This window comes from Hypomesus transpacificus, chromosome 13, assembly GCF_021917145.1.
Source record: "Hypomesus transpacificus isolate Combined female chromosome 13, fHypTra1, whole genome shotgun sequence".
Lineage (NCBI taxonomy): Eukaryota > Metazoa > Chordata > Actinopteri > Osmeriformes > Osmeridae > Hypomesus > Hypomesus transpacificus.
Window position 1 is genome coordinate 14,804,622 of NC_061072.1, and position 24,214 is coordinate 14,828,835.

General features: G+C 45.8%; 2 protein-coding genes across 5 annotated transcripts; one reads left to right on the forward strand and one right to left on the reverse strand.

Annotated features, from left to right (window-relative positions):
* Window positions 1-1,082: 1,082 nt before the first annotated feature.
* si:ch211-152f22.4 (E3 SUMO-protein ligase ZBED1) lies at window positions 1,083-4,456 on the forward strand. Of its 2 annotated transcripts, none has more exons than XM_047032173.1 (4): window positions 1,083-1,145; window positions 1,267-1,398; window positions 1,700-1,753; window positions 1,874-4,456. In XM_047032173.1, exons 2-4 carry the CDS (start codon window positions 1,308-1,310, stop codon window positions 3,253-3,255), a joined length of 1,527 nt encoding a protein of 508 aa, XP_046888129.1. In that variant the 5' UTR covers window positions 1,083-1,145; window positions 1,267-1,307; the 3' UTR covers window positions 3,256-4,456. The 2 variants fall into 2 exon arrangements, with proteins under 2 accessions (XP_046888129.1, XP_046888130.1); XM_047032174.1 differs by having other exon boundaries at window positions 1,119-1,141.
* Window positions 4,457-6,391: 1,935 nt separating this feature from the next.
* cdc42ep4b (CDC42 effector protein (Rho GTPase binding) 4b) lies at window positions 6,392-23,897 on the reverse strand. Of its 3 annotated transcripts, none has more exons than XM_047032068.1 (2): window positions 23,674-23,897; window positions 6,392-10,551 (listed from the first exon to the last, which is right to left on the reverse strand). In XM_047032068.1, the coding sequence occupies exon 2, from the start codon at window positions 10,330-10,332 to the stop codon at window positions 9,337-9,339; it is 996 nt and encodes a 331-aa protein (XP_046888024.1). In that variant the 5' UTR covers window positions 10,333-10,551; window positions 23,674-23,897; the 3' UTR covers window positions 6,392-9,336. The 3 variants fall into 3 exon arrangements, with proteins under 3 accessions (XP_046888024.1, XP_046888026.1, XP_046888025.1); XM_047032070.1 differs by lacking the exon at window positions 23,674-23,897 and adding an exon at window positions 23,225-23,637; XM_047032069.1 differs by lacking the exon at window positions 23,674-23,897 and adding an exon at window positions 22,280-22,472.
* Between the last annotated feature and the right edge of the window lie 317 nt (window positions 23,898-24,214).

The window sequence follows — 24,214 nt, forward strand, 5'->3', positions numbered from 1 at the left end:
TTCTAGATCCGAGTCTGGTTCTAGATATGCTAGATAATGGATTGTCAGTTGGCATGGATTACGTTAACTCCTGTATGGATTGTGTACTCACAAACACTTTGACAATGACACACCAACAGACACCCAACCCTCATTAAGCACTCTCATGCACTCCATTTGTTGGACAACACTTCCCCATTTGTGATGATGGATCATCGCAATTTATCTTAGCGTTAGCGTTAGTGAACCGAATTAGACAAACAAAGTGTAGGTGTAGTGTGTAAGAGTTAAGATGCCTTGGTAGTACCTGACTATACCAGTGATTTTACTCTTTGTTAAATGAACAGGCGCAGGAGACCACTAGATTAAATGATCATCCCCTAGCACAGTCTAAACACAGCTACAGTATTTGTTATTGATGTGTCTGGGACTGTCACTTGTGAGCACATTTTAGGCTACACTTGGATTAAGTACCCTCTCGATTTATAGTTACAGAATACAAATACTGTATGTGAGCATTACATGTATGTGTGAAACCACTGATGTAACAGGATGGTGGAGACATAAAACTAAACTGATACTAACTGACAGATGAACATGCACACCACATAACCGTTTAGCTGTGACTAACAGATTTACATCTTCACTGATAATCAAGATGGGAATATATACGAATACATCTTCAAGCTTTGTAATAAAATGATGACAGTATTATAGTAATGCACTCTTATAAGTGCCTGTAAGATGCTATTTATGTAATTTTGCATGTTAAGCTTGACATGACAGGAACTGTGCTGGACAAGGTGGCATGTAAAGGAGATGTAAATGTACATGATTATGAGCTGGACCAGAAGTTTGACTTTCATTTCATGGGAAACTGTGGAACTAACATATAACAGAATCACAAGATTCCTGTGAAAACCAATGCACCCCTGACAAAAGTCAAGATTAAATCCTTTTACATTTTACTTCTATGATTTTATTTGCAACAATTCCTCGCAATTCATTTTGTTTGAATTGAAGTTGACTTGGTAGAAGGACATTTCCATAAGGTTCGCCCCCCAAAAATGTAATGAACCTGTAGGCATGGGCGCGGCTGGGCCATCCATATTTAAATAACCCGACACCAGCCGATTGTCCCACACAGATCAAGTAGATTCTTGTCGGTAGATTACCTTCCACCATGATATTCCATTACATTGACAATTATCTAATGTATAATATGATTTGTTTTCAAATGTGAATGCTTTACTTTTAGCCCCATGTATGCCTTTGTCTTTTTGATAGGCTGAAGACCTACATTTTGGAAGTGTGCATAGTGTTGGAAGATGCCTTATCCAGGACGCAGAGGAGGGAGGATAGGTCATATCCAGTTCCCGCGTAGTGAAGAACTAGCGTTGGGAGAAAGAAGACAAAGAGGTACTTATCACCCTTATTGTGCAGAATGTTTCTGGCCTCTGATGAGTGACCAGCCGATGTCTTACATTCAGATTTTGTAATTAAGATATTAGTGTTATTAATGATTTAATCATAAACATTACTTTATTTAATAGCATTTCATAGACGTATGTTAAGATTTGTATTATCAATTTGAATAGTTCAAAGTGGTTCATGTGGACAAATGCATCTGCAAAATGATTACATTACATTAAACTCATACCTGAGTCCATACCCTACTTAACCTACATACTGTACTTAAAGTGTATTTTTCTGATTGCAGTGAGGAATATGAGATACCAATGTACGACAGACCATCAGGAAAGGAGCCATCGAGGTAACCATCCACTAGGGCTGTCACGTGAAAAATACATACATGCACCAATAGATAAACACATAAACACAATAACACTGAAATTATATTTAATATGATTATGTTATGGCTTGCTTGTCATAGATGGCAGTCCAGACATTTGCACAACCATGAGACACCTGTTGCACCTGTTTGTTGCCCACCTGGAGCCTTTGGACACAGCCGAAGCTGTTGTGCAGGCTCTGAAGCCAAATCTCCGTCCAAACGAATTTTGTGAGCAACTTCACAGCATCTATAATGAGACAAAAACCAGGTTAAAGCAAGCCCTGGGCTCTGCACATGAAATGGTCCTGACAGTTGAGTTGTGGTCCTACAGAACAGAAGAGCCCTACCTCACAGTAGCATGTCACTTCGTCGACAGACTCGGGTATCACAAGTCTCATACACTTGAAACCACCAGATGTGTTGATGACCCCACAGCAGTCAACATAGTACAGCAGCTTCTAAGCATTGCAGACGTCTGGGGTATAAAAGAGAAGATCCATACATTGATAACAGCTCAAATGCCAAACATGAAGGAGGCTCTTGCCAACACAAGCTGGACACACATGCCCTGTTTTGCCCACACGTTGGACCTGGCAATCAAAGAAGCCATGAAGGGTGAGTCTGCTCACGTCCTGCTGAAAAAGTGTCGAAAAGTCGTCAGGTTCTTCCAAAGTGGCACTGAAGCTGAGAAGAAGCTAAGAGAGCTGCAGTCCCAGTTGAGGTTCTCGCAAAAGGAACTGGTTCAGCCCATTGATGATGGATGGCTCTGTTCATTGATCATGTTAGAACGACTTGACGACCAGTATCAGGCTATGCCCATAGTGCTAACTCAGAGATCTAAGAAGGACATGTGTCTGAACGAACAGGAACTGAAAGAAGTCAAGAACATGGTGTTGGCTCTTCAGACATTCAGAGACGCCACGTCCATGATGAAAAGCAAGGGATTTGAGACCATTTCCATCGTTATTCCACTCCTCAAAAAACTGATGGGTAATCTTGGAAAACAAAAAGGAATGCTTTCATCCGGGCTACTTGCACAATGCAAAAAACATTTTGGCAATCCAAACAAACACAAATTGTCACTCACAGCTGCCCTGGACCCAAGATTTAAGAACATGATACTCAGTGATGGTGATGTTAATAGTTTAAATGAAACGCTAATCAAAGAGCAACAAGCAAATGCTAGATCACGACAGATGTCATCATCAGTCCTCAACTTTGAAGAATCTTTGACGATGTACCTCAACCATGATTCAATTCCAGAGGGAGGGGACCCCCTAGCATGGTGGAGGATGACAGGCTCCAAGATATTCAAAGATCTGAGCAAGATTGCTGTCAGAAAACTAGGTGTCGTTTCCACAGCCATCCCCTTGGAGCGTGCATTTGAGAAAGATGAGATGTTCCGCAACAGAAGGAAATGTCTGGCGCGGGAAAACCTCGACATGATACTGTTTCTGAACAGCAACTGGCTTGAGATTTAGACAAATATTCAGCTGTTGATACAACTGCATGTGAAAATAAACCTGAAATCTCCGATTCAAACACAGACTGTGAATTTTGAAGTCAAACTTTGTCTGGTCCAGATTGAAGACTTTACTGTTTGCTGTGCCTTTAAGTGAACAAGATTCAAGGGTATCAACCAATTTCTGAATCTCACTCCAGCATTTAATTTCTTAAACTGCACTGCAACCTTTTTTATTACAACCGTTTTTAACGTTTTATTGAATGATTTTTTTTTCGCATTATGTTTTGATGTTTTTTAATGGTTGCATGTGAAGCACTTGGAATTGCCTTGTTGTTGAAATGTGCTATACAAAAAACTCGCCTTGCTTTGCCTTGGTAAGGCTGTGTAAATGTTTTATTCTAAAGTAATCCAAGAGTGCCACCCGGTGGAGAAAAAAAAACACTCATTCTGTGTGTGTGTATATATATTTGTTACATATTCATATTCATTATTATACACTGTCTTACATAACGCTGTTTCTCTTTCAAAATGTTTGTTTCAAGTGCATTACTGTAATTGTACATAGCGGGACAAGTTATCCCCTTAGCCTAGATCTCAGCATTTACTTGTGTGTTGTGTAAGTTGTTGGGGGTACATAAGGGTTTGGTGGTGGTTGTGTCTGAGTGAGAAAATAATTCATGTGTTTTGAACATTTTTGATATGGATATGAACATTGTGAATGAACAGTGTTTTAAAACTAATTATTCCATATTGTGAGTTAACCTTTGGTAACTGTTACCACTGCCTCACGCTTTGTGCTACATCACAACAAAAGCATTTTGGGAGGGGATTTTGTACTGCTATCAAATGTAAACATTATATCTGTTGAGGATCATACCCTTAACCTTGTCTTTTGACACTGCTTCTAATTGCATTAGCTTTTAATAATCTAATTAATAATAATCTATTCTAATTAATCTAATTTTAATAATCTAATCATTTTGCTAATCTCTTCATAATCATTTGTCTGTCTGTGTGCAAGTTTTGTATTGGGATTTTAAGGTTTAGAGTGTATATATATATGGTGTGGAGATTAGATGCTTTAAGTTCATAAAACTGCCTCAACTGCTGCAGCCGCAAGCCTTCACTATTTCCCAAGAAATTGTACCCTCTCAGTTTTTGCATGTTAACACTTTTTGTATACCTTGTTGTAAACAATAAAGAGACTTCTTAGAATGTGTCTTTTTCTTGTTGTCAAATCCCTGTGATAGATCAGTTGACTTATGCCCTTGAATGTATTGTCATCAAATCCTTGCCATCATTTTTTGGGGAACCAAGTACAAAAAGAAATGTGCTACTGGTAGCTAGTGACTCAAGTAATAGAGACAATGTAGGCTATATATTGTTTACGGACAATACACAATAAACTTATACAGATTGTATAGAACATAAGCAATACACAAAGTGCAAGTGTGGTACTAGAGAGCACTGTACCGAGGCTATGGGCATGTTCTGCCATATGTGACCTATGCTCAGCACGTATTCTGATAAGCCCTACTCGCAAATTTTTATGGCAATCATTTTACGTAGGCCCTTGGAAATCACTTGCAAACATGCATTTAGACATACCGTAACTCAAATTACATTTAGTCATTTAGCAGACGTTCTTATCCAGAGTGACTTACAGTAAGTACAGGGACATTCCCCCGAGGCAAGTAGGGTGAAATGCCTTGGCCAAGGACACAACGTCATTTGGTGTGGCCGGGAATCGAACTGGCGACCTTCAAATTACTAGCTCAATTCCCTAACCGCTCAGCCACCTGACTCCCAAATGCAATATAACAATTTACAAATACAAATCAAAATGTATACAGTGAATTACATTTGTGGCTTGGGACTTAATCGTGGTACACACATTCTCGATTCTGTTTGAGTGATTTTGAGCACATTTCATCACTCTACAATTTTAAGATACAAACTGTAGGTGGCAGTAGATACCAATTAATGGAAGTGCTACACAAAACCTCTTCAATGTCAAAACCCAGTAGTGTGTGCGTGTAGTGTGTGCATGTGTGTGCGCGTTAATATGGTAAAAGGTGCATTTGCTAGAAGTTTCAACAGTAAACTCCCCCAACTACCCCATTCCCTTGGCATCATTTGCTTTTAAAACCTCTTAACCTCATTGTCCAGTAACTGTCCTCTCAGAAAACTAGTTTGATCTCATACCAAATCCCTCTACTATTGAACACACAACATGAACTGTTCAGCCTGGGCTCTCAAATGCTACAAAGCAAGCTTTGTGTAACTGGGCTGGCATTGACTTACAGGAATAACTTATAACTCCAATCATGGGATCAGAGAAACCTGATGGAATTGTTGGGTCAGTCACTTTTTTATTCAGACATCATCTACAGTATTACTTTGCAGTTGTATAAAACACAGTTATCTATGAACCTTATGAAGTAAAGCAGTGAATGCATGTTGTCTCTCAATGTGGAGTGCCATTCAAGTAAGTGACAAGTATCCCGTTAAATTTAGATGCTCATAAACTATTCACAGATCCCTCCTGAAATGCAAGTCTGCAAGAGAAGATCCATCCTTGTCATTAAACCTGTTCAGTGAGTTTAAGGTAGCTTGTCTCCACATTTTCAAAACTGCATATTGCACCCAGGATGGCATGTTAGGCCTACACCTTTACTTATCGTTCCTACTAGTGAATAAAGTAAAAAAATACACTAAAAAAGAGTTTATGTCTGTAAAAGACAAGAAGGACAGCAGAGCTATTGTACCATGTTGCTATAGAGCACTCTTCTGGTGGTTTTGTAACTTCAACCGTAATCCAGCAACAGCTGCTACTTACAATTACCTGGACTTACCTGGAAAACAAATCAGGTTATTTACCCCTGGGGGCTAAGAGCACAAACCTACAGGAAGGTAGTGTTTCTTGAATGGGTTTGGAGATTGCTGTCTGATTGGCTGACTCTCCTGGGAGGAGCCCTTTGATTGGGAACACACAAGGCTCATTTAGGTTGCACCTAAGGGTCCTTTCGTGTTCATCATTAGGGAATAAAACCTGAACAGACTCGAGCAAATAATGAACACAGTGAATCAGGCTGACTTGGTGACAGGTTCTCTATACAAGAAGAGTCAATCACAGAAGACAGTACACCTCATTCAGATTATCAGCTTTCTCTTTTATTGAAAAATATAGCCGTTATTTCAAATAGGAAAGTGAGGGAGGTAAATATATATTAATATACAGTTGAACCGAGACAAAAGAGATGAGAAAAAAAAAGCACAAACTTGGCATAAACTAGCCACAGAGTAGAAAACTGAACCAACCTACAGCGAAACCTAAACAGCTCTTTCACCACTCACCAGCGACAGACATCCGAAAGGACCGACAAGAGGTACAGTGAATCCACTCACTCGACACTCGCTGCTGTCACGTTGGAACATTGTCACACTGTGAAAACAATACTACGGCCATTGTTCAATGTATTGGTGAATGGCACAATCAGTATTTCCATCCGTCTGATGACAGTTGTGAAGATGGTGGGAGTGTCTCCCTGCTTCAAAGAACAGCCTAGAATGACTGCAACCCCCCCCCCGCCTCCCTGTAACTCACAGTCCACTAATAGAGACTAGAGAGGGGAAAGCAACGTAGAAGTAGAAACATAGGGGAAAAAAGTCCCAATTTTGGCCCACATACACTTCCACTTCCACTTGAGAGGCCTGAGACAACAACCAAAAATTGAATCATATTGCAATGTGTCCAACACAAACACATCGTATCCAATGTCATGTTAATGTCATCCCAATACGATCGTTATTACATACTTGGCAATTTTCCACCGTTTCATTCTAATCTCTGAACTGTGTTGATCTCTCACGTACACATGCGGACGTATTCTCTCTGACAATACAAAGATACCACTAAGTGACATCATATCCTGACACCCCCTTCCATCCCCCTCCCCCAACTAATACTACTGAGTAATGTGCCCCCCCCCCCTCTCCCGACCAACCAATGCCACAACAGGAAACTAAACCAGTGCTCCCCTGTGGCACATGTGGCAGTTATAACTTCCCTCCTCTCAAGGAAAAGGCGAAAGATGAGACACGGACACAGGAAGCAGTGGGCAGCGAGCTTCCTGTTTCAATGACAGATTATGATCTAGAATAGTGAATGGATAAGTGTCGGGGTGTGCGTGTCGGGAAAGAAGGGGCGGTAATTGGTCACAGGCCTCTGTTTATGAATTACAGGGTTGAGGAGAGCCAGATGATTGGCTGATTGAATCTGATGAACAGAAGGAATGGCACAGTGTAGAGGCACATCACTCAGGAGAATCCTCCTCCCAACCGACGTGTCCCTCTGCTGACCTGCTGAACCTAGCGACCCGTGATGTGGGAGGAGCTATGACCACATACAAACACACGGTTATTACTCTGAGCCACAGCCACCCTCTCTACTCTTGGGAGGTTTGCTGAGGAAAAAGGAAGAAAAAAAAAAAAAACATTTGACATGATATTGAACTTCAGTTCAGGAAGGCCACTGTTTCACTTTCAAATTTGTCATCTTTTGTTTTTAGACGTGTGTCAGAATAAAGTCATGTAAAAGGACCATCGAAAGGAAATAGTGTGACTCGGAACTGAAGTTAGTGTTTTAGAGATTTGTCATCTAATACTAGCACCTAGCAAAATATGTGTGACTTGGCTTGGCATTGTGTGTGTGGGTGGGTGTTCCCAATGGCGAAACCAAGTCCTCAACTCATCCACACTCAAGGTCTACACTGACTCACATAAATGTTATCTCCACTCAGGTGTGATAGTTCCCTCATGGAAGTAGCTAACTCATGGTCTTAAAACTGATCGCTGTCTGTGAACACAAGGAATGGTTGATCAACTCTTCTAGAAGGCCTCTAGGAAGCTGGCAGAATTGTTGGAAGTTTACCTACCTAGTTCAAATGTCATGTGCCACTACTTGGCCAACTTATCAATATAATATGTACACGTGTAGTAAACATAGCTTTTGATTTGAAAAACTTAGTAAATCAACAAAATAAACTGTATTTAGTGTCACTGCCACCTCTCCCCTAAAACATGTACTGACCTTTTAAGGTTTCCTGGAAGTGCTTAAGCACTATTAGACTCTTGTCATCCCGATTCTGAATTTCACTTATTTCTCCTTTCCCTCTTCCTTACCCAACGCTTGTGGAAAACAACCTTCAGGTTTTTTTTGTGTGTGTCATGGTCTCCAGGTCATGACCCCAGTATGCATCATGCCTCCTGGAGTCTCGTCTTCAACAGCAGGAGAATAAGTCATCATCTAACCACAGTTAACTTACACTTCCCCTTTTAAAAAGAATGCGGCGGTCACGACTATTGGTTGAAGTTCCCTTCCTCATGAACAACTCTTTAGGGCAGACAGTAAAGTGACCACTTAACAGAACACTGGAGGGAGCCTGAACGTGTGTTTCACCGTTGTGTGAACGCACAGACTGTTTTGCGAAACGGCGCAGTGGGATCCGAAAACTATAAGTAGGAAGTAGGAATCTGGGGATTATATTTTATGATAAGGTGACCATATAAAAGGCCTGCTCTCAGGACAGAAAATAGCTTTAATACAAACGAAAACCTCCAACATATTACTGGCCTTGGTGTGGGTGTGTGACAAGATGTTTTCAGTCTCATGCTCTTGGCCTTCAATTGCTTCGTTCACTGGTCGAAGATGGAATTTGTTACCAGTCCAAAGTAAAAGGTCTCATGGGACAGGAACTTCCATTTCTATTCAATCTGGAAGTCTCCACATGGTTAGCCAACTCAAATCCTTCTGTCAAAGTTAAGTAGATAAGGCTCAATAACAGACCATGTTTGTATTCATAATATGGGTGGTATCCCGTGGAACATGCAGAGACTCTATGGCTAATGTCAATCTCTAGAATCTCAAGTAGAATATGAAGATATGGCTGCTTTTCTACCCTACTCATAGTCGTCGTCCCCCCCCCCCCACCCACCCACCCCCTCTCGTGTTGCGATGATCGCTTCCCAGCTCACAGACAATACTTGGGTCTCCCAGTGTCCTCAAACAACGTCCATGGGGGCCAGCGGGACCCCGTTACACCCGAATCTCATCGTCATCCTCGTCCATGAAGGAGAAGTCCCTGTCCTCCTCCCCCCGGGGCGAGCTGTACTTGGCGCTGTCCGTGTCCCCCTCCTGCAGGTGGTTGAGGGGCTTCTCGTCCAGGGCTGCGGAGCCGGAGCTGGACACGGAGCAGCTGTCCAGGTGCTGGTGGTGATGGAGGCTCCTGCCGCGCAGCTCGGGGGTGTAAGGGTCCGCCGGGGGCTTCTGCGGGTGGGTGGCGCGGGGGGCCCTCGCCGGTGGCTGGTCCTGGTCCTCCGTGGGGGGGCTGAAGGGCGGGGAGCCGCGGCCCTCCTCGTAGCCCAGGTCGTCCTCCTCCCAGGCCTTCTTGTCCATGACGCCGAGGATGTCTCCCAGCATGGAGGGGCCCAGGTCGATGTGGAAGGACATGATGGACTCGGCGTGCTTCATGCCCCCGCTCCGCGTCATGGACGGGGGCAGGTCGGTCAGCTCGCCAAAGTTCCGCTCGTCGAATTCCGTGTCCATGGTTGCCATAGCCGCGGCGGCTCCGTTGACGGGCTTGCCGTCAGTCTCCGAGAGTTTCTTCAAGGGACTGGAGGACGCGCTCTTGGGAACGCGATGTCCCCGGCCCGCGTCCTCCTCGTTGAGGTAAGGCATGGAGATGGCGGACTTCACAAAGTTGGGCGAACCACCAGGGGCCCCTAGCATGCTGCTCTCGTACTTGTCTCCCCTGTTCACCGACAGAGAGCGCTTGCTGCTCCTGAAGGTCCGGGACAGGATGCCCGGTTTGGGGCCGGGGGAACTTTGTTTGACTTCGGGTTCAGGTTTGGGAGCTTCCCCCGACCGGGTGCTGAGGAACGACGTGTCGCCGAAAGCATCTCCTCCACGGCCCACGTGCATGGTGTGGCGGAAGTCCCCCAAGGGAGCGCTGATCATCTCGGGTGTCAGGTCGACGCGTGAACGCCGCTTGGACTGGGAGGTGCTGGACACCAGCTGCTTCAGAATGGGCATGACGACGACTGGCGCTTCTCAAATCCAACGGCAAAGAATTGGGTCGACGGTATAAAAAAATAAAAAAAGACTCAACAGAGTATTTTACGAAGTTCAACCTGAAAGCGTTGAGGGATGTGGTCAAGGCAGCTTTATGTCCAGGTGTCTGAAGCACACAGCCATCGTGGTCCTTTGAAACAGAGGTATTGATATCTGGGTCCAGGTGGTTCCCCAACTAACCTAGAGAGAGGGGGAAAAAAACGTCACCAATTAAATTCACAAGAATTAGGTGGACCAACTGATACTCAAGCTTGGCAGGCGACCTGGAAACTAACAACACGAAACACAGAGGGCCTTTCTCTTGTGGCATTTTATTCCTTTGGAGCAGGGCCAAACTGCTCTAAAAGGCCAAAGGACTTCAACCAGTTTGAAATAAATGTGCTGCCTGGGTACAGGGCACAAGCACAAGACCTTGCTCCCAATCACTTTCTTCTAGCCGAGATGCAGCATCGAGTGTGGAAACATTTGTCACCGGGACTTTGAAATGAAGACACACTTGAGTGGCTCCCAATGAAAGCACTAGCAGCACAAACGTACTGAGGTCTTGAAGTGTGTTATGTAACAGGGAAAAAAGGTTTTCTAAGAGAGGGGGCGGAGAAAGCACCGTTCACATTTGTCACTGAAGCGCCTAACCTGCCTTTGCTTAGACTTCTGTACTTTTTACTCAGCCCTTTTGTTCACAATAATACCTCCCCAGACGTCTTGAAATAGTTGTCAAAAAGGATACGTAAATGTTAAAATAAGCTTCCATTTTGGGGAGACTGTCTGTACAGCCTCTAGACGTCAGTTCTTTTTGGGCCCAAGCCTGTTACATAAGCAGGGTCACAGGATACCCGGGGCAAAGGCAGCACCAGCTGCCAGGAATAAAATCATATACATATTTATTTATTCTTTGAATGAGAAGGAACTTCATTTCTTCAGCTATGACCACACTTACCTATCCAGCCTTTTCATTCTGAACCCCACAGCTATCAGAAGATCCATTCCCTAGGTCTGTCCCTGGGTGGCTTATTGATGTTAGAAGAATCTCCTCACCTCCCCTAGCAGAACATCTTAAATCCATTCGCACAGATGGCTGAGAAAGACTTGCCTTACAATCCAGAGAGCAGGATGATTTGTAATCATAGCCTGGGGTTGTGTTAAAAGTCATGGGGGACATGTATAACTTACAGGAATATGTTTTACAGCAGAGGTGTTCTTGATTATTTTACACCTTTATCTACATTTGACTCAATAAGATGATGACATGGATCCTTTTAAGAGGAGAGTCCAATGACACGGACCCAATCTGTCCACAAGTCACCATTGACCCCTTTGCCCTGAAATACGATCTCAAAACTGCATGCTCTGGAGAAATCCCCCAAGAAAATCGCTGCTCCTTCAGTGCTACGGCCGTGAGAAGATGACATCAGCGATATCAATTGTAGCCGCCAGACGCTAGCCCATCAATTGTCTCCTGTTTTCAGACGTGGGCCAGAGCCCTCACTCAAGGTTATGTGCGTGCCCTCTCGCATGAATGGGGCTTCAGGCAACAATATCCAAAAGAAAACGTCACCCGCGAAAACATTTGCATCTCCAGCAAACAAGAGGCCATTCAACACTGCCAGGCAACTGTAGCACTAGGGGAGAACAGAGGGGGTTTTGATAGACGATAAGCTAACCCCGTTTTTTTGTCTCCTTTTCAAAGGACGGAACGTCCCTGTGGAGAATTCAATTCTCTTGTCTTGCTGAGTGTGGTGGTTTAACCTCTTTATGGAATAACCTCCTACGGGCCCTTGCTCGGTGCAAACAGGCTGTGGGAGAGTGGGGGATGGTCTGCCCCCCTCAACAATACAAAAACAGAGACAAGGCAAATCGGGCAGGGCAATTTAGAGGGAACTGGAAGCACTTCACGATCGTAACAACTTTATACTACCCTCGTTTATACTTCTTGGCATAAGAAACAGTGGAAAAAGTTTGGACCAAGATCAAGCTACTGCTGGAGAATTAAATGAATCAAGCATCGGTCAAACAACGTGCATTGTGCATTATACTGTAGGCAAGGACGTGTTACGCTGTTGCATTACCGCATGCTAATCTATCATTAGCTATTATTAACCTGGCAGATTATTACACAACTCAACCAGCATGGTATTATAATGCATGGTCAACACAGTCTGGCCTACTCCCTTGCTGCAAGCTTAGTTTCAGTTACAATGTGCAGCATGTGCCCTTGGCCAGCCTCCCCCTCCAGTTTAACGTGACAAAGGCCTGCTCTTGCAGGCATTTTTTCCACAAATTGTTTGCCAATTATAGACAAACACCCATGTTTCAAATATCAAAACAGCAGAGTGTTTAAGCCCAATCCATTAATGTAGACTCCCTCCGGGTTTTACTTACCTGGTACAGACCAGCTGGGTCAGGGGAAGCAGCCAAAGAAACTTGGCAACCTTGACCCAAAACATAGCGCCCTGCCCATCCAGGCTACTCCTGCGACCTGCCCTTTGCTGTCCATGTCTCCATGGTGACTTTACACCACACTGCCCAGCCAACTTCCTGTGTATAAGCTGCCTTCCTCCCAGGCAGAGTGAGGTCACCTTTTCACAAACGGATTAACTCTCCCGACCCGGCCTCTCAGAACGGTGACTCCTTCTCTCCATGGCCACAGGCCACATGCAGTGTGATGGGGGACAATGCCACATTACAATTGGTACAGGAGGAATACTTTTGATGTGAGAAGACATTCACTCTTGAGGAGAAAAGCTCTCAGTGTGTGCTCAAATTTCTAAAGGCTCCAGACTCACACCTTGGCTCGTTTTGGGGAAATGGCCCATGCTAGTCACTCAAGGGGCCCAGTGATGGCTGGGGGATAGTTCCTTACCCCCTGATGCTGCTGAAGGTCTCATTAGCGTGGACATGACAAAGGGGGAAGAGAGGCCTGCAGGCAAGGTTGTCATATTCAATTCCACCCATTCATTGCACTTTTACATACGTTAAGAATAGGCCATATGAAGCACAGTAGACATTCCACAGTCCAGAACAGCATTCCAAACAAACCGGCCCTCAAACTGTCACTGTTTTCGTTCTGACCAGGGGACATTGAACTGCAGGGTTTATGTTAAGCACCATTTGACTTTAGTGCAAGGTCTAGACAGCTAGAAAAATAGTAAATCAAAGCCAGGTCATTTTCTCTGACATTCACGCCATGCTGGGGTAGCAGTGGTGGTCGCTGGGGAATCCACTCAGCCAACAGTAGGGTCCATAATACGGTTGACACACTGGGCTCAGTACACAGCTTGGGGCTACATTCCATCTCAGCTCGCTTTCACAAGCTCAGTACTTGACAGGCTAGCAGGCGGGCTAGTTATTTAGCAATACATCCTGTTACCTAGAGTCAAACTCCAGACAGAAACACAAACGTGTTTGAAACAGTCCAGATTCAATACAATGGCATTTTGTGCAGGATAAGAACAAGTGTAAGCAATACATGCTTGGGTTAAAGCTTAGTTCGAACGCATCCGTCAGCGACACCTTACGCAATACAGCATTCAGAGCGTCCCACTACATTAGATACAAAAAAGGAACAACAAGCGCCATGAATGATTAACAGCATTTCCAATGTCGCCATCCAGCTCCAACACACACAAGATGACATCACTAGCGTCCCCGCTAACTTTCGCTCTAGCAGCTAATCCCCTGGAAGTCCCACAATCCTCCATGGTTCCATGCAGACAACCCCTCGCCACTCTAGCGGATGCACAACCATAAGGGGCTTAGGTGATGTCATCCGTGCTGCCTGCAGCCTCTATCCTCCTCACATCTGGACCACCTCGGAGATCAACAAGGACCCACCACAAACGTTTTCCAGTTTTATTTTAAGGACATTCTAAATTTTTTACAGAACGACACGAGGACCATTACTTATTCACTAGGTTGGAAGCTAGGAACCTGACGTTAATGTGGATAGGCACTGTTACACAACAGCAGAGTTAGCTACTATATAAACCTCCTGGTTTGCTATTCATTCTGACTTACATTATTCACTGCGTTCCACTTAGATTCGGAATGTGTTCCTATCTGAGATGAGGATCACATTCAGCTGATTTTTATTTGCCCTGACTTGTTAATTTCCTTGTCTGTTAACGGCCAGCATCAACATTTGTTCCCACAGACACCTCAGGAAAAGACCTAGCTACAGAGGTGCTAACGATGTCAATGTGGAAGGAACTGCTCCGTCCATGGAGCTACTAACCCTAACCCTTAATGGTGCTCATGATTTACCACTCCAGGTTTCTCAGAAAGACTCCGAAACTACGTGTGACCTGACCAGTCTGCACAGTTTCTGCAGATAAGGTCAAACTGCTATCTTGGGCTCAGGTCTTTCTGCTAAGCACATTCATACCAGGCCAGTCCTTTAGCCAGCTAGCCCTGTGTACAGTGGAAGAGCTAGCGTAGCTGAGGGGCCCCTTGAATGAAACCAAGCCTGCTGTCCTGTAAGTGACACCTCAGTGTCAGCTCACTAGCCTGGGCTGCTAACGTGTTTGCCCAACCTCTCCTAAGCACCTAGCACACAACATATCTCTCCGGGCCTCTGGCTAAAACATTTACACTGTGTGCTTTACAAGTTAGTCCACAAGTTGTAGTCGGAATCACGTCTACGACATCACCTGTGCGGTGCAACAATGTCATGTAAACATGTTATTCCTCCCAGTCGTACGCCCCGACCTTTGCGTTGGTGTGACAAAGTAAATATACCTCACATTAAATACATAAACCTCTGTTCCGCTGTAATTGCTACCTGTCAGTTCAACTTGTTGTACCTGTTTGTCCTCATGTCTGACTACGACCAGAGGATGAGCCTCTTGATCCACAATGGTCTACGGCGGAGGAAGCAAAGTAAGAGGAGGCGGGAAAAACAAAGATGTGAAAGCAAAAACCTGTTGTTGGGATATGTTGGGACATGTCTGTTGTCTGTTCTGACCCTAAATAACTTGTAAAAAAACAGACAGCAATCTCAAAAGGTCAACACCGTGTGAGGTCAGCTGAAACACAGTACCTTCTATACCCTGGGTTCCTACGGAGGCCATTGAGGAGGGGGGGCGGTGCTGTCATTCCTACTTGTGAGAAATCGAGTCTGTGTGGGATATCTGATCCATCCAAGACGCCGGCAGTGTGGTGGCCTTGGCTTGCTGACTAAGGGAAATATCATGCCAGGTTATGTGTGTGTGTGTGTGTGTGTGTGTGTGTGTGTGTGTGTGTGTGTGTGTGTGTGTGTGTGGGGGGGGGGGGAGTGGGTGTTTCTCGACACATGTAACCCTACCTATAGGACCCCAATAGAAACACCGAAAAGGGGGGATTGAGGAGATCATGCTCAACAAGAATAAATAAACCCAGCATGCCTCAACCAGCCAACACTGTGTGCGGGATCACACTGCAAAGCCCTCATACACACCCCTCCAAAACACAAACATTCCAACCCATTACCACATACACACACACACACACACACACAACCTGCCATCCATTTCCCATGTCATGGTCCACAGAGCGCTGGTTTGTTGTTCAACACCCTGTTATCATGTTGAGGTTAAGCTATCCGTTCACCGTTGACCTCACTTGGAACATTTCAACATGTCGACCACGTGACTTCCCTGAGGGATGTTTTGAATCTGTTTTTGTTTGGCTTTGTGGTGACATCGTCGGAGTCTCCGGGCTGGCCTGTGCATCAGCGTTACCCTGCATGGTGGAGACTCCGGGCTGGCCTGTGCGTCAGCGTTACCCTGTGTGGTGGAGTCCTGGGCTGGCCTGTGCATCAGCGTTACCCAGCGTGGTGGAGTCCTGGGCGGGCGGCCATGCTGCGCCGCTCACAGGACGGAGGAGACCGATTTCAGCGAAGCAGCAAATCAAGAGGATGATTAACATGTTTCAACCTTGTCAAAATTCTCCCTTGCCTCCTCCTCCTCCTCTCGCCCCCCCCCCCCCTCCCACGTATCTGAATAATGGCCTGTGTAAGAATGCCACAGCCTCTCATTCCTCTCTCCAAGGACTCACCCACACACACACACACACACACACACACACAGAGCGCTGGAGGGTAGCCAGTATGGGAGGCCCACAGCCCTACCCTTGTGGAGCAACATCAACACAGGGACTTTTTTCTTCCAAAGGGTAGACAGATGGAGCCACTGAAGAGAAAAACGCCCTCATGGAGGGGGTGGGCATCGCTCTGGTCTCCCTCCCCAGAACGGCGTGCCAACACACCGAATACAGGCGGCAGCCTTTCCCTCCCAGCCATCCTGGAGCAAACCGCCAAATCTCATTACCGATGCAGAGATACTGGAGATAGAGGCTGTGCTTGTCACTGATTAATCAACGAACCCCTCCCTTCCTGTGTCCCAATGGCCAGTGTTGGGGCCAGGCAGAACCGAGGCCAGGAGGCTGCAAGCATAGCAGCTGCTCTCTAGTAGAGACGGCCAGGACCAAACGGCCCATTACGGAACAGATGCTCCCTGCGGTGAACACGGACGTGTTCCTCTTATGTAAATGGCCAGCTCAGGGCCACCAGGACCATGTCCCATTGACTCCACCCCCAGGTGTGCTGGGCAACCCTAATAATGCTCCAAAATGCCCTACGCCCCCCTCTCACCCAAAAAGAGGGAGGGCCATGCAGAGTGTGCTTAGCCACTGGCTCTGTCGGGGGCACCACACAATGAGGGGCCCCTGGACCCCCGCCCCCCCAAAGAAGTTCCAAATCACCAAAAAGACAAGCAGAGGCTGATACCAGTGAAGCACGGGCTACCGTCAGTTCAGCCAGCACAGCAGCTACTGCTGATAACCACACAAATAAACGGACCCTCTTAAAACACACACACACACCACCTGGCACCCCACAAAGAAACCAGTACAGTGATATAGGCGGGAGGTCTTTCAGTGTGAGTGAAAGATAAGTGGGCTCTCTGCTTTGTGTTGATTTTTCAACAGTTCCTCGTCCTTTTATCAGTAGCCCCTCACTGTACCAAAACACACCAGCTCAAACGGACCACAGGGAGACGGGGGGGGGGGGAGACGGGGGGGGGGGGCTTCTGAGCTTCCCTCAAACACACCAGATGAGAACATAAAACCCCATGGTGTTAGCTTTTAACAACACCGACAGTAGTCAACACAAGCCTTGGGCCATGAATAGACGACCTCACAGGGCACACAATCACATCTCCACTTTAGCCACCGTTGACAATCTGGTTGACAACCACTTGGCACAGAGGAAATCCCATTGGAGGAAAATAGGTCCTACATAACCAGCCTTGTAACATGCATCATTTGCGTACTTAAACCTCTGCTAAATTTACCGGCATGGGGTCTTGTAACATCTGGCTGTGTGTGTGTGTGAGAAATACGTCAGAAATTCCCTATCCAGCCCCATCAGGTAGGTATAAGTTTCAGCAGCTCATCTACAGCAGGAGGAGAGACCAGTGGATCACCAAGCCCAGAGACAGGCACGAATGGGAGGGGTCGTATGGCGGTGAGGGGAGGGTTCTGCGGTAACACAGTACCTCCTACAAGCAACATCTCAGAGTGGCTTGTGGCGTTGGTCCAGCTGGGCCAGACCGCTGTACTGTAGAGTCAACATGGCGAGGCTTTGCGTGACCCCTTCAATTGGTGAGACCACTATGCCACAAACTCTTGGGGTCAAAGAATCTCAAGGTCGACAGTGTGCTTCATGACCACATTCGACAGTGCCATCAAAAGCTGTAGCATTGCGTCCCTGAAGCTAAAGTAACTGCTCGACAATTCCTACCAACAGGAATTCAGAACAACATAATAACACACTGTCCTTTTAATAAAACGATGAATGCAGGATTTACCAGGATCAGAAGGCAGGTCTCAAATCTGTGCGATTTATCTTGGCCTCCAACTTCAGAATGCCGTTTAGCTCCACCCATCCATCTTAGTTAGTTTCCTTCTAACTCTTGGCTACTTTTGTTTGTTCTAGTTTGTACTACTATTTCCTGGAAATCATCAAGGGTTTATGTTTGACAATATGTTCTCTCCGGCAGCCTCAGTAGCCTGGCTGTTTGCATGTGTGGATCAGAATCTCAGCGTTTCCGTAGCGTGTATGTGTGCGTGTATGTTTGTGTTATTTATTTAGCCTTAAAGCTATTGGCCGTACATTTCTTTTGCTTCTGTAACAGTCCGACTTCCCTCTGGGAGGTCAATCCAATTTGACTCTACTGACAACTGTTCATGTGGGCGTGTACGTGGGGCAATAAACGCAAAGTCCATCAACGGCTTGTCACGCCCAGCTTTCCATATTACTTACGTGCAGGTGGAGGGTCAGGGGTCCTGGGAGGATGCGAGTCCTGTTCCTGAGACACGCTTCCCACCACGGAGACTGTGTCTCATACCTCACCAGCACACACACCCACACACACCCAGCCTGAGGCACCGCAACTGAACAACCAACAGAGTCACGGTGACTTAAACCACAATGGACCAAAATCCACGCGAAACAAAAGCAATGCTTAAAGTGTAATGGAAGCAAGAAGCCAAGCCCTGGTATCACACCCAAGGAGCACAAAATGACACACACACACACACACACACCCTCTGTCTCACCGCACACACACGCACACAGGAGGTTCAACCATCTCCTGAGAACTTTGGTGACACCCCTAGACTCACACGGGAGCCAATGAGCTCCCACGACACCGAGCCAGGCCAGCGAAGACGAAACAATGACACGAGATTGGAATCTATTAAAGAGAACTGAGTCACAGGCTGATCCTACGACCAGAAGCAGAGCTGGAGGGATGGCTTGGCTGGGAGGCTGTGCATTCCTCCTTTGTCTCCCCAGCAGTAGAACGCTCGAGGGAGACCACCTGTTTCTGGGACCGTGCAGGGCCGGGGGGGGGGGGGGGGGTAGAACAATGGCACTCGCTGAGCTGTGAACAGGCCAGTGCAACGCTCTGATAGACCAGCTGTACTCTACCGGTCAAGAGGGTTTCCAATACAAATGGCTCGGTCAGTGTCTAGCCTTCACAGATTGCGCGACCAACCAACCGGCCGGCTAAGCCCAGTCAAAGCAGAGGCTGGGGAGGCGATTTAATGCCATTAACTAATGCTTAACCACACTGAACACAGGAGGCCTGCGTCGAAGCAGTCACAGACGAGAGAGCTCACTGAGGGACAATGACACTTGGAATCTAATAGCCACTCTACAACAAAGACTGCCAGACCAGTGCCTCCCAGCATCCGTCATAGAACCCCCTCTCTTCTGAATCCATCTGGGTACCAAGGAGCAGACCATGGACTGGCACCCTTTACAGACTGGATACAAGCCACAAGTCGCGACAGGAGACCGTAGCTGTTAATGTATATCTGTAAACAGAACTCAGTCGCTAAGATTTCTCAAGAGCGTGGTTGAGTGACTCCACCCTATCTGCTTTCAGGGAAGAGTCCAGGCCACAGAGATGACACACACTCCAAAACATGTTTGGAAGGTCACGAGTCAGCTGTGTCGAGGTTCCAGATTCCATGAACAGGACAGGTGTGTCAAGAAGATGGCTGACAGACAGATGAAACAGTGTTTATTTGTGACAGCCACAACCTGATGAAACGGACGGGGAATGCGAGACTCACCCTGACTCGACTCGTCGTTGGCCATATTTACGGTGGTTCTTTTGAGCTTAGACAGGATAATGAGGTCTTACCCGAACTGGTTTCAAAGACTTCAACAACAATGCCTTGTCTTCTCATAACAAAGGAGGGTGTGAGACAAATGTTTTTGAACATGAATTACAGGTTTAATTAAGGGAGGTTTACATTTTAATTGGTAATGACACCCAAATGTGAACAATTTGTACATCCAGCCAGCAGATGACAATCACTCCTGGAAACAGTCTCTTAACCTGATACTGGTAAAACACTTGTCAAACCAGTTACAGTATGTTGACACTGATAGTATGGATGTGCGGTGTACAGTATCAGGTTCAGATGGGAGCTAACCTCTGAATAGGGAGCAGGGGAAGATTCTGGGCCTCAGAGCCCAAACCTGGTCTACAAGGAGTTATGTGATGGGGAGTCGAGTGGCATAGTGATGATGGGACATGGGACAGGGTTGAGTTTCAGAAAGCTTAACGTGAGAATCACAAGCAGAAACCTAAGCACCTTCGAAACATTCCGCTTCTCAAGTCAAGTTTGATAGGGCGGCAAAGACAAAGGACATGATTCGAACCAAGTTTTGCTTTCCCATGTAAAATGGGTACAGCAATGAAGTTTTCGAAAGTACAAAAGCATCTGTGTTTCCCTTTCGGGAAAGGAGGTTCCTGTAATTGTCCCGGACACAATATCCCTCCTCTGAGACCTTACCATGACACTCAATATGATTCAACATCAACAGGAGAGAAAGTGAGACATCTTCCGACCAGACAAACCCTGAATACCACTCCCAAGAACTCACAAAGTTATGGCCTGTATACCCAATTTACAAAGATTCAATTGGTCAAATTGCATAAAAGTTTATTACAAGTTAAATTACATTACGTCGGAATTTGGGCCTTTTCAGCCGTTGACAACAAGGCTGGTTTGGGATTGTTGTTTTAGAGCACCATGTGGATAAATGTATCTTGTGTGAACTTTGACCTAAGGCTTAGGGTGGAAACATTGCCCCTAACCCTAGAAACAATTCACCTTTCTCACATTCTGTTCTGGAGGTTACTTTAAGTGTGAGAATCGCTAGACTAATAAGTAATAACATTGCTGATGGGGATATATATAAAAGGGTGTGTGTTCAATGTTACTATTCAAGGTACTCGACATAGCTAACCGTGTCAAATGTAGAGGTCAGGGCACTGTTATGGCTAGCTTCTCCAGTGTAATGTAACTGTTGTAGCTGGCCCACTCAGGGCTCCGAATGTCAAATCTCTCTCCAATCATAACAGCAGTCTCCCATAGAGTCTAGATGAAGCTAGCTCAAGACATTTGTATTGGTATTTCCTGGAGCAAGTGAGAACTGAGAGACTCATGTGGCCATGAACGCAAAACCCACACACACATGCAATACGGAACTATTGACTATATAAAGTCACGTCCGAAAAACAACACAATAAGAAGTCAATCTTGAACTCATTCTGGAACTCATTCTCTTTTTTTTGGGGGGGGGGGGGGGGGGGGTAACTCATCTAAACAATCGGACAGTTGAAAATCTCCCGGGGTCGGTGGTTTGATGAGAACCAGCCCCGCGGATCTGTCTGAAGCCTCCCTCACAACCCCCCCAACTCCTCCTCACAACCCCCCCCGTCCTCCTCCCCAGCAGCCCCCAGGGAGATGACCTAGCGCTGGGCATCTGGCCAGCTCCTCAACTGTGCAGACAGGAGCCTGGGTCCTGGATCCTCCCCACAGCTTGCTGACCAGGAGCACGTGAGGAGAGGAGAGCAAGGGGAGGCAGATAAGAACAGTAGGATGGGACGCTTGTCGATGTCAGTGTCTCCTCTCTGTGGAGATCCTTCTGGTCTACTCGAGAGCGGTTCAGGACGGGCCTACCTGGGGATGAGTCTTTAGAGAACCAATCTGACTGACAATCTGTTTTGATGTCCACCTACCAATCTGTCTACCTGTCTGCCTGCCTGCCTGCCTGTCTGTCTGTCTGTCCCAAAGCACTAGCAGCAGTGTCTCGGTTCTCCAGGGAGACCAGGTGGTCCTGGGGGAAATGTTTTGTCTAGAAAATGCCATGTGCTGACCTTAAGGGTTTACTATTGGACATAGAGACACAACCAATCACACAGCTTCTTACCCAGGCAGAGCCCTGCAGTGCCATAGGGCAAAGGTCCAGGGCTGTCTGCAAGCTGAGACAAAGCCCAGCTCGTTTTTCAATATGTCGACACGCTTCAGAATAACAGTGTAACAACAAGGCAGGCTCGATTGTTTGACTCACCATGGGAAGAGAAGTATGCTGCGAATGGTGGCCAATGTTTTTGAATATGGAATAAAGCTGCTCAGTGCCCTCTGTGCTGTGGAGATCACAGAGCAGGAGCCATATTATTCCATCCAGTTATTGTTCTTTTTTTTTATGGACCAATGAACATCTTTCAGCAGATCTGGTACAGTGACACCGAGAGAGAAAGAGAAAGTGAGAGAGAGAGAAAGAGAGAGAGAGAGAGTGTGTGAGAAAGAGAGACAGAGAGAGAAAGAGAGAGAGAAAGAGAGAGAGTAAAAGCATTGCTTTCTATTAGAAACTAAATATTAATGCAACTGAGTGTCTGATGTGTTCAGCTTTCGGTAGATGGTCAATCATACTGAATGCCTTTAATCTTTGCTTACTTTCCCATCTTGGGGTATTGTTATGTAACACTGTCACTGCCATGTTCGAGTCCATCTGCCTCACTCAGATTTAGCCCAGTAAGACTCAACTGGCCATGTGGCCCACTGATCTCATTCTGTGGCTATGTGATAGGTCAAGAATTTTTTTTTAATCATTTAGAACCTTCACAAACAACAATAAAACAAGCTGGTCTGGACCTTAAGCTACATGGATGCTGTTAAGACTAAAGCAAACCTTTTACTGTTGATGAATAACAATGGGGGTATTTTTCTAAGTAATTAATCGTAACATTAAAACACCACAGGGAAAGGTCAGAGAAGGTAAAGTCCCTGTGAGAGAGAACTGGCCACACGAGATTTCACTAAAACTAAAAACGGCCTGGAATCCACAGCTATATATTCTGAAGGCAGATTCGCAACAAAAGCAATGCTGCTCCTACTAGTCACATACTTTCAGCTTCACTGAATGTAGTCGCAACAATAGAAGTAACAAAGAATAGGCTAGCCTACGAACTAGATACATTAACCCTCGGGTCATTTAAAGTGACAAACAACTTACGGATTTACCGAGGCGAAGATCAAGTTCAGATTTTGAGGGTCTTATCAAAACTGACAAGAGTGAATAGTTTTCTTTTGGGGACTTTGAGAAGTCCCAAGTCTTCATCAGATAACTCCAACCAGAGGCGAGGTCACGGGGAACTCCTGAACAGCACAATGCACTGGAGCGCTCACACACGGAACAACCAAGTGAGCCAACTGGTCTGAAAGGCGCTGTGATTGTCCCCAAGAGTATTTGACATTCAAATGATATGCAGATGCTACTTTTCGCTGGAATACGCAACCTTGTACCATGACCAGCTTTTCTTACTCAATAGGAAATTGGAAAACTGCCAATTCAAAATTAAAGGCAAACATAGGCAGACGAACATATATACAAAATACCCTGTATTGGAAATAAACTGACATCACCTCTCCCCGAGGTTCGCTTATAAATAAAGAGAGCGTTACCTTGGTTAAGTAGTAATCCTGTGCGAACCGTGAATTTTAATTACTGTAGCCAACAAGCGAACAGTATACAAAAAACAACTCTAATGTATCCGAAAAGGTAACGAATTTCCACGCGGGTCGGTTCTTGATCCGTTGATGTCACATACGTCCGTCAAGTTGAAAGCGCGGTGGCTCACACAACTCTGACCAGGCAGCTCGTCCTCTCCGCTCCCTTGTCTCCTAGATCACCACCCCCTGGTGCGTCTTAAAGGGCCAGTACACAAGTTGAGCGAGTTGACTCAGTTGAGCGCCCATACACCTTTCTATTTGGGAAGCACAAATCCTTTGCCAAATCAAATCCTGTTGTACATTTATCTCAAATGCAGAGCAGTCAAAAAAGACATTGGTTTCCTTGATTTTCCATTTTTATTTAAAAAGTAGCTACGCCTCGGTGTAATCAGTAAACCATTTTATGCCCTGAGCCTTTGAAGCATCAGAGCACCTTCGATTTTCACAGTCTACTAAAGTATACGTTTGATCACACAGAACACACCCATGAGAT

Coding starts and splice junctions, on each gene's coding strand:
- si:ch211-152f22.4 (XM_047032173.1), top strand. CDS start 1,308: ATGCCTTATCCAGGACGCAGAGGAGGGAGGATAGGTCATATCCAGTTC. Junction 1,399..1,699: donor GGGAGAAAGAAGACAAAGAG/GTACTTATCACC, acceptor TTCTGATTGCAG/TGAGGAATATGAGATACCAA. Junction 1,754..1,873: donor TCAGGAAAGGAGCCATCGAG/GTAACCATCCAC, acceptor TGCTTGTCATAG/ATGGCAGTCCAGACATTTGC.
- cdc42ep4b (XM_047032068.1), bottom strand. CDS start 10,332: ATGCCCATTCTGAAGCAGCTGGTGTCCAGCACCTCCCAGTCCAAGCGG.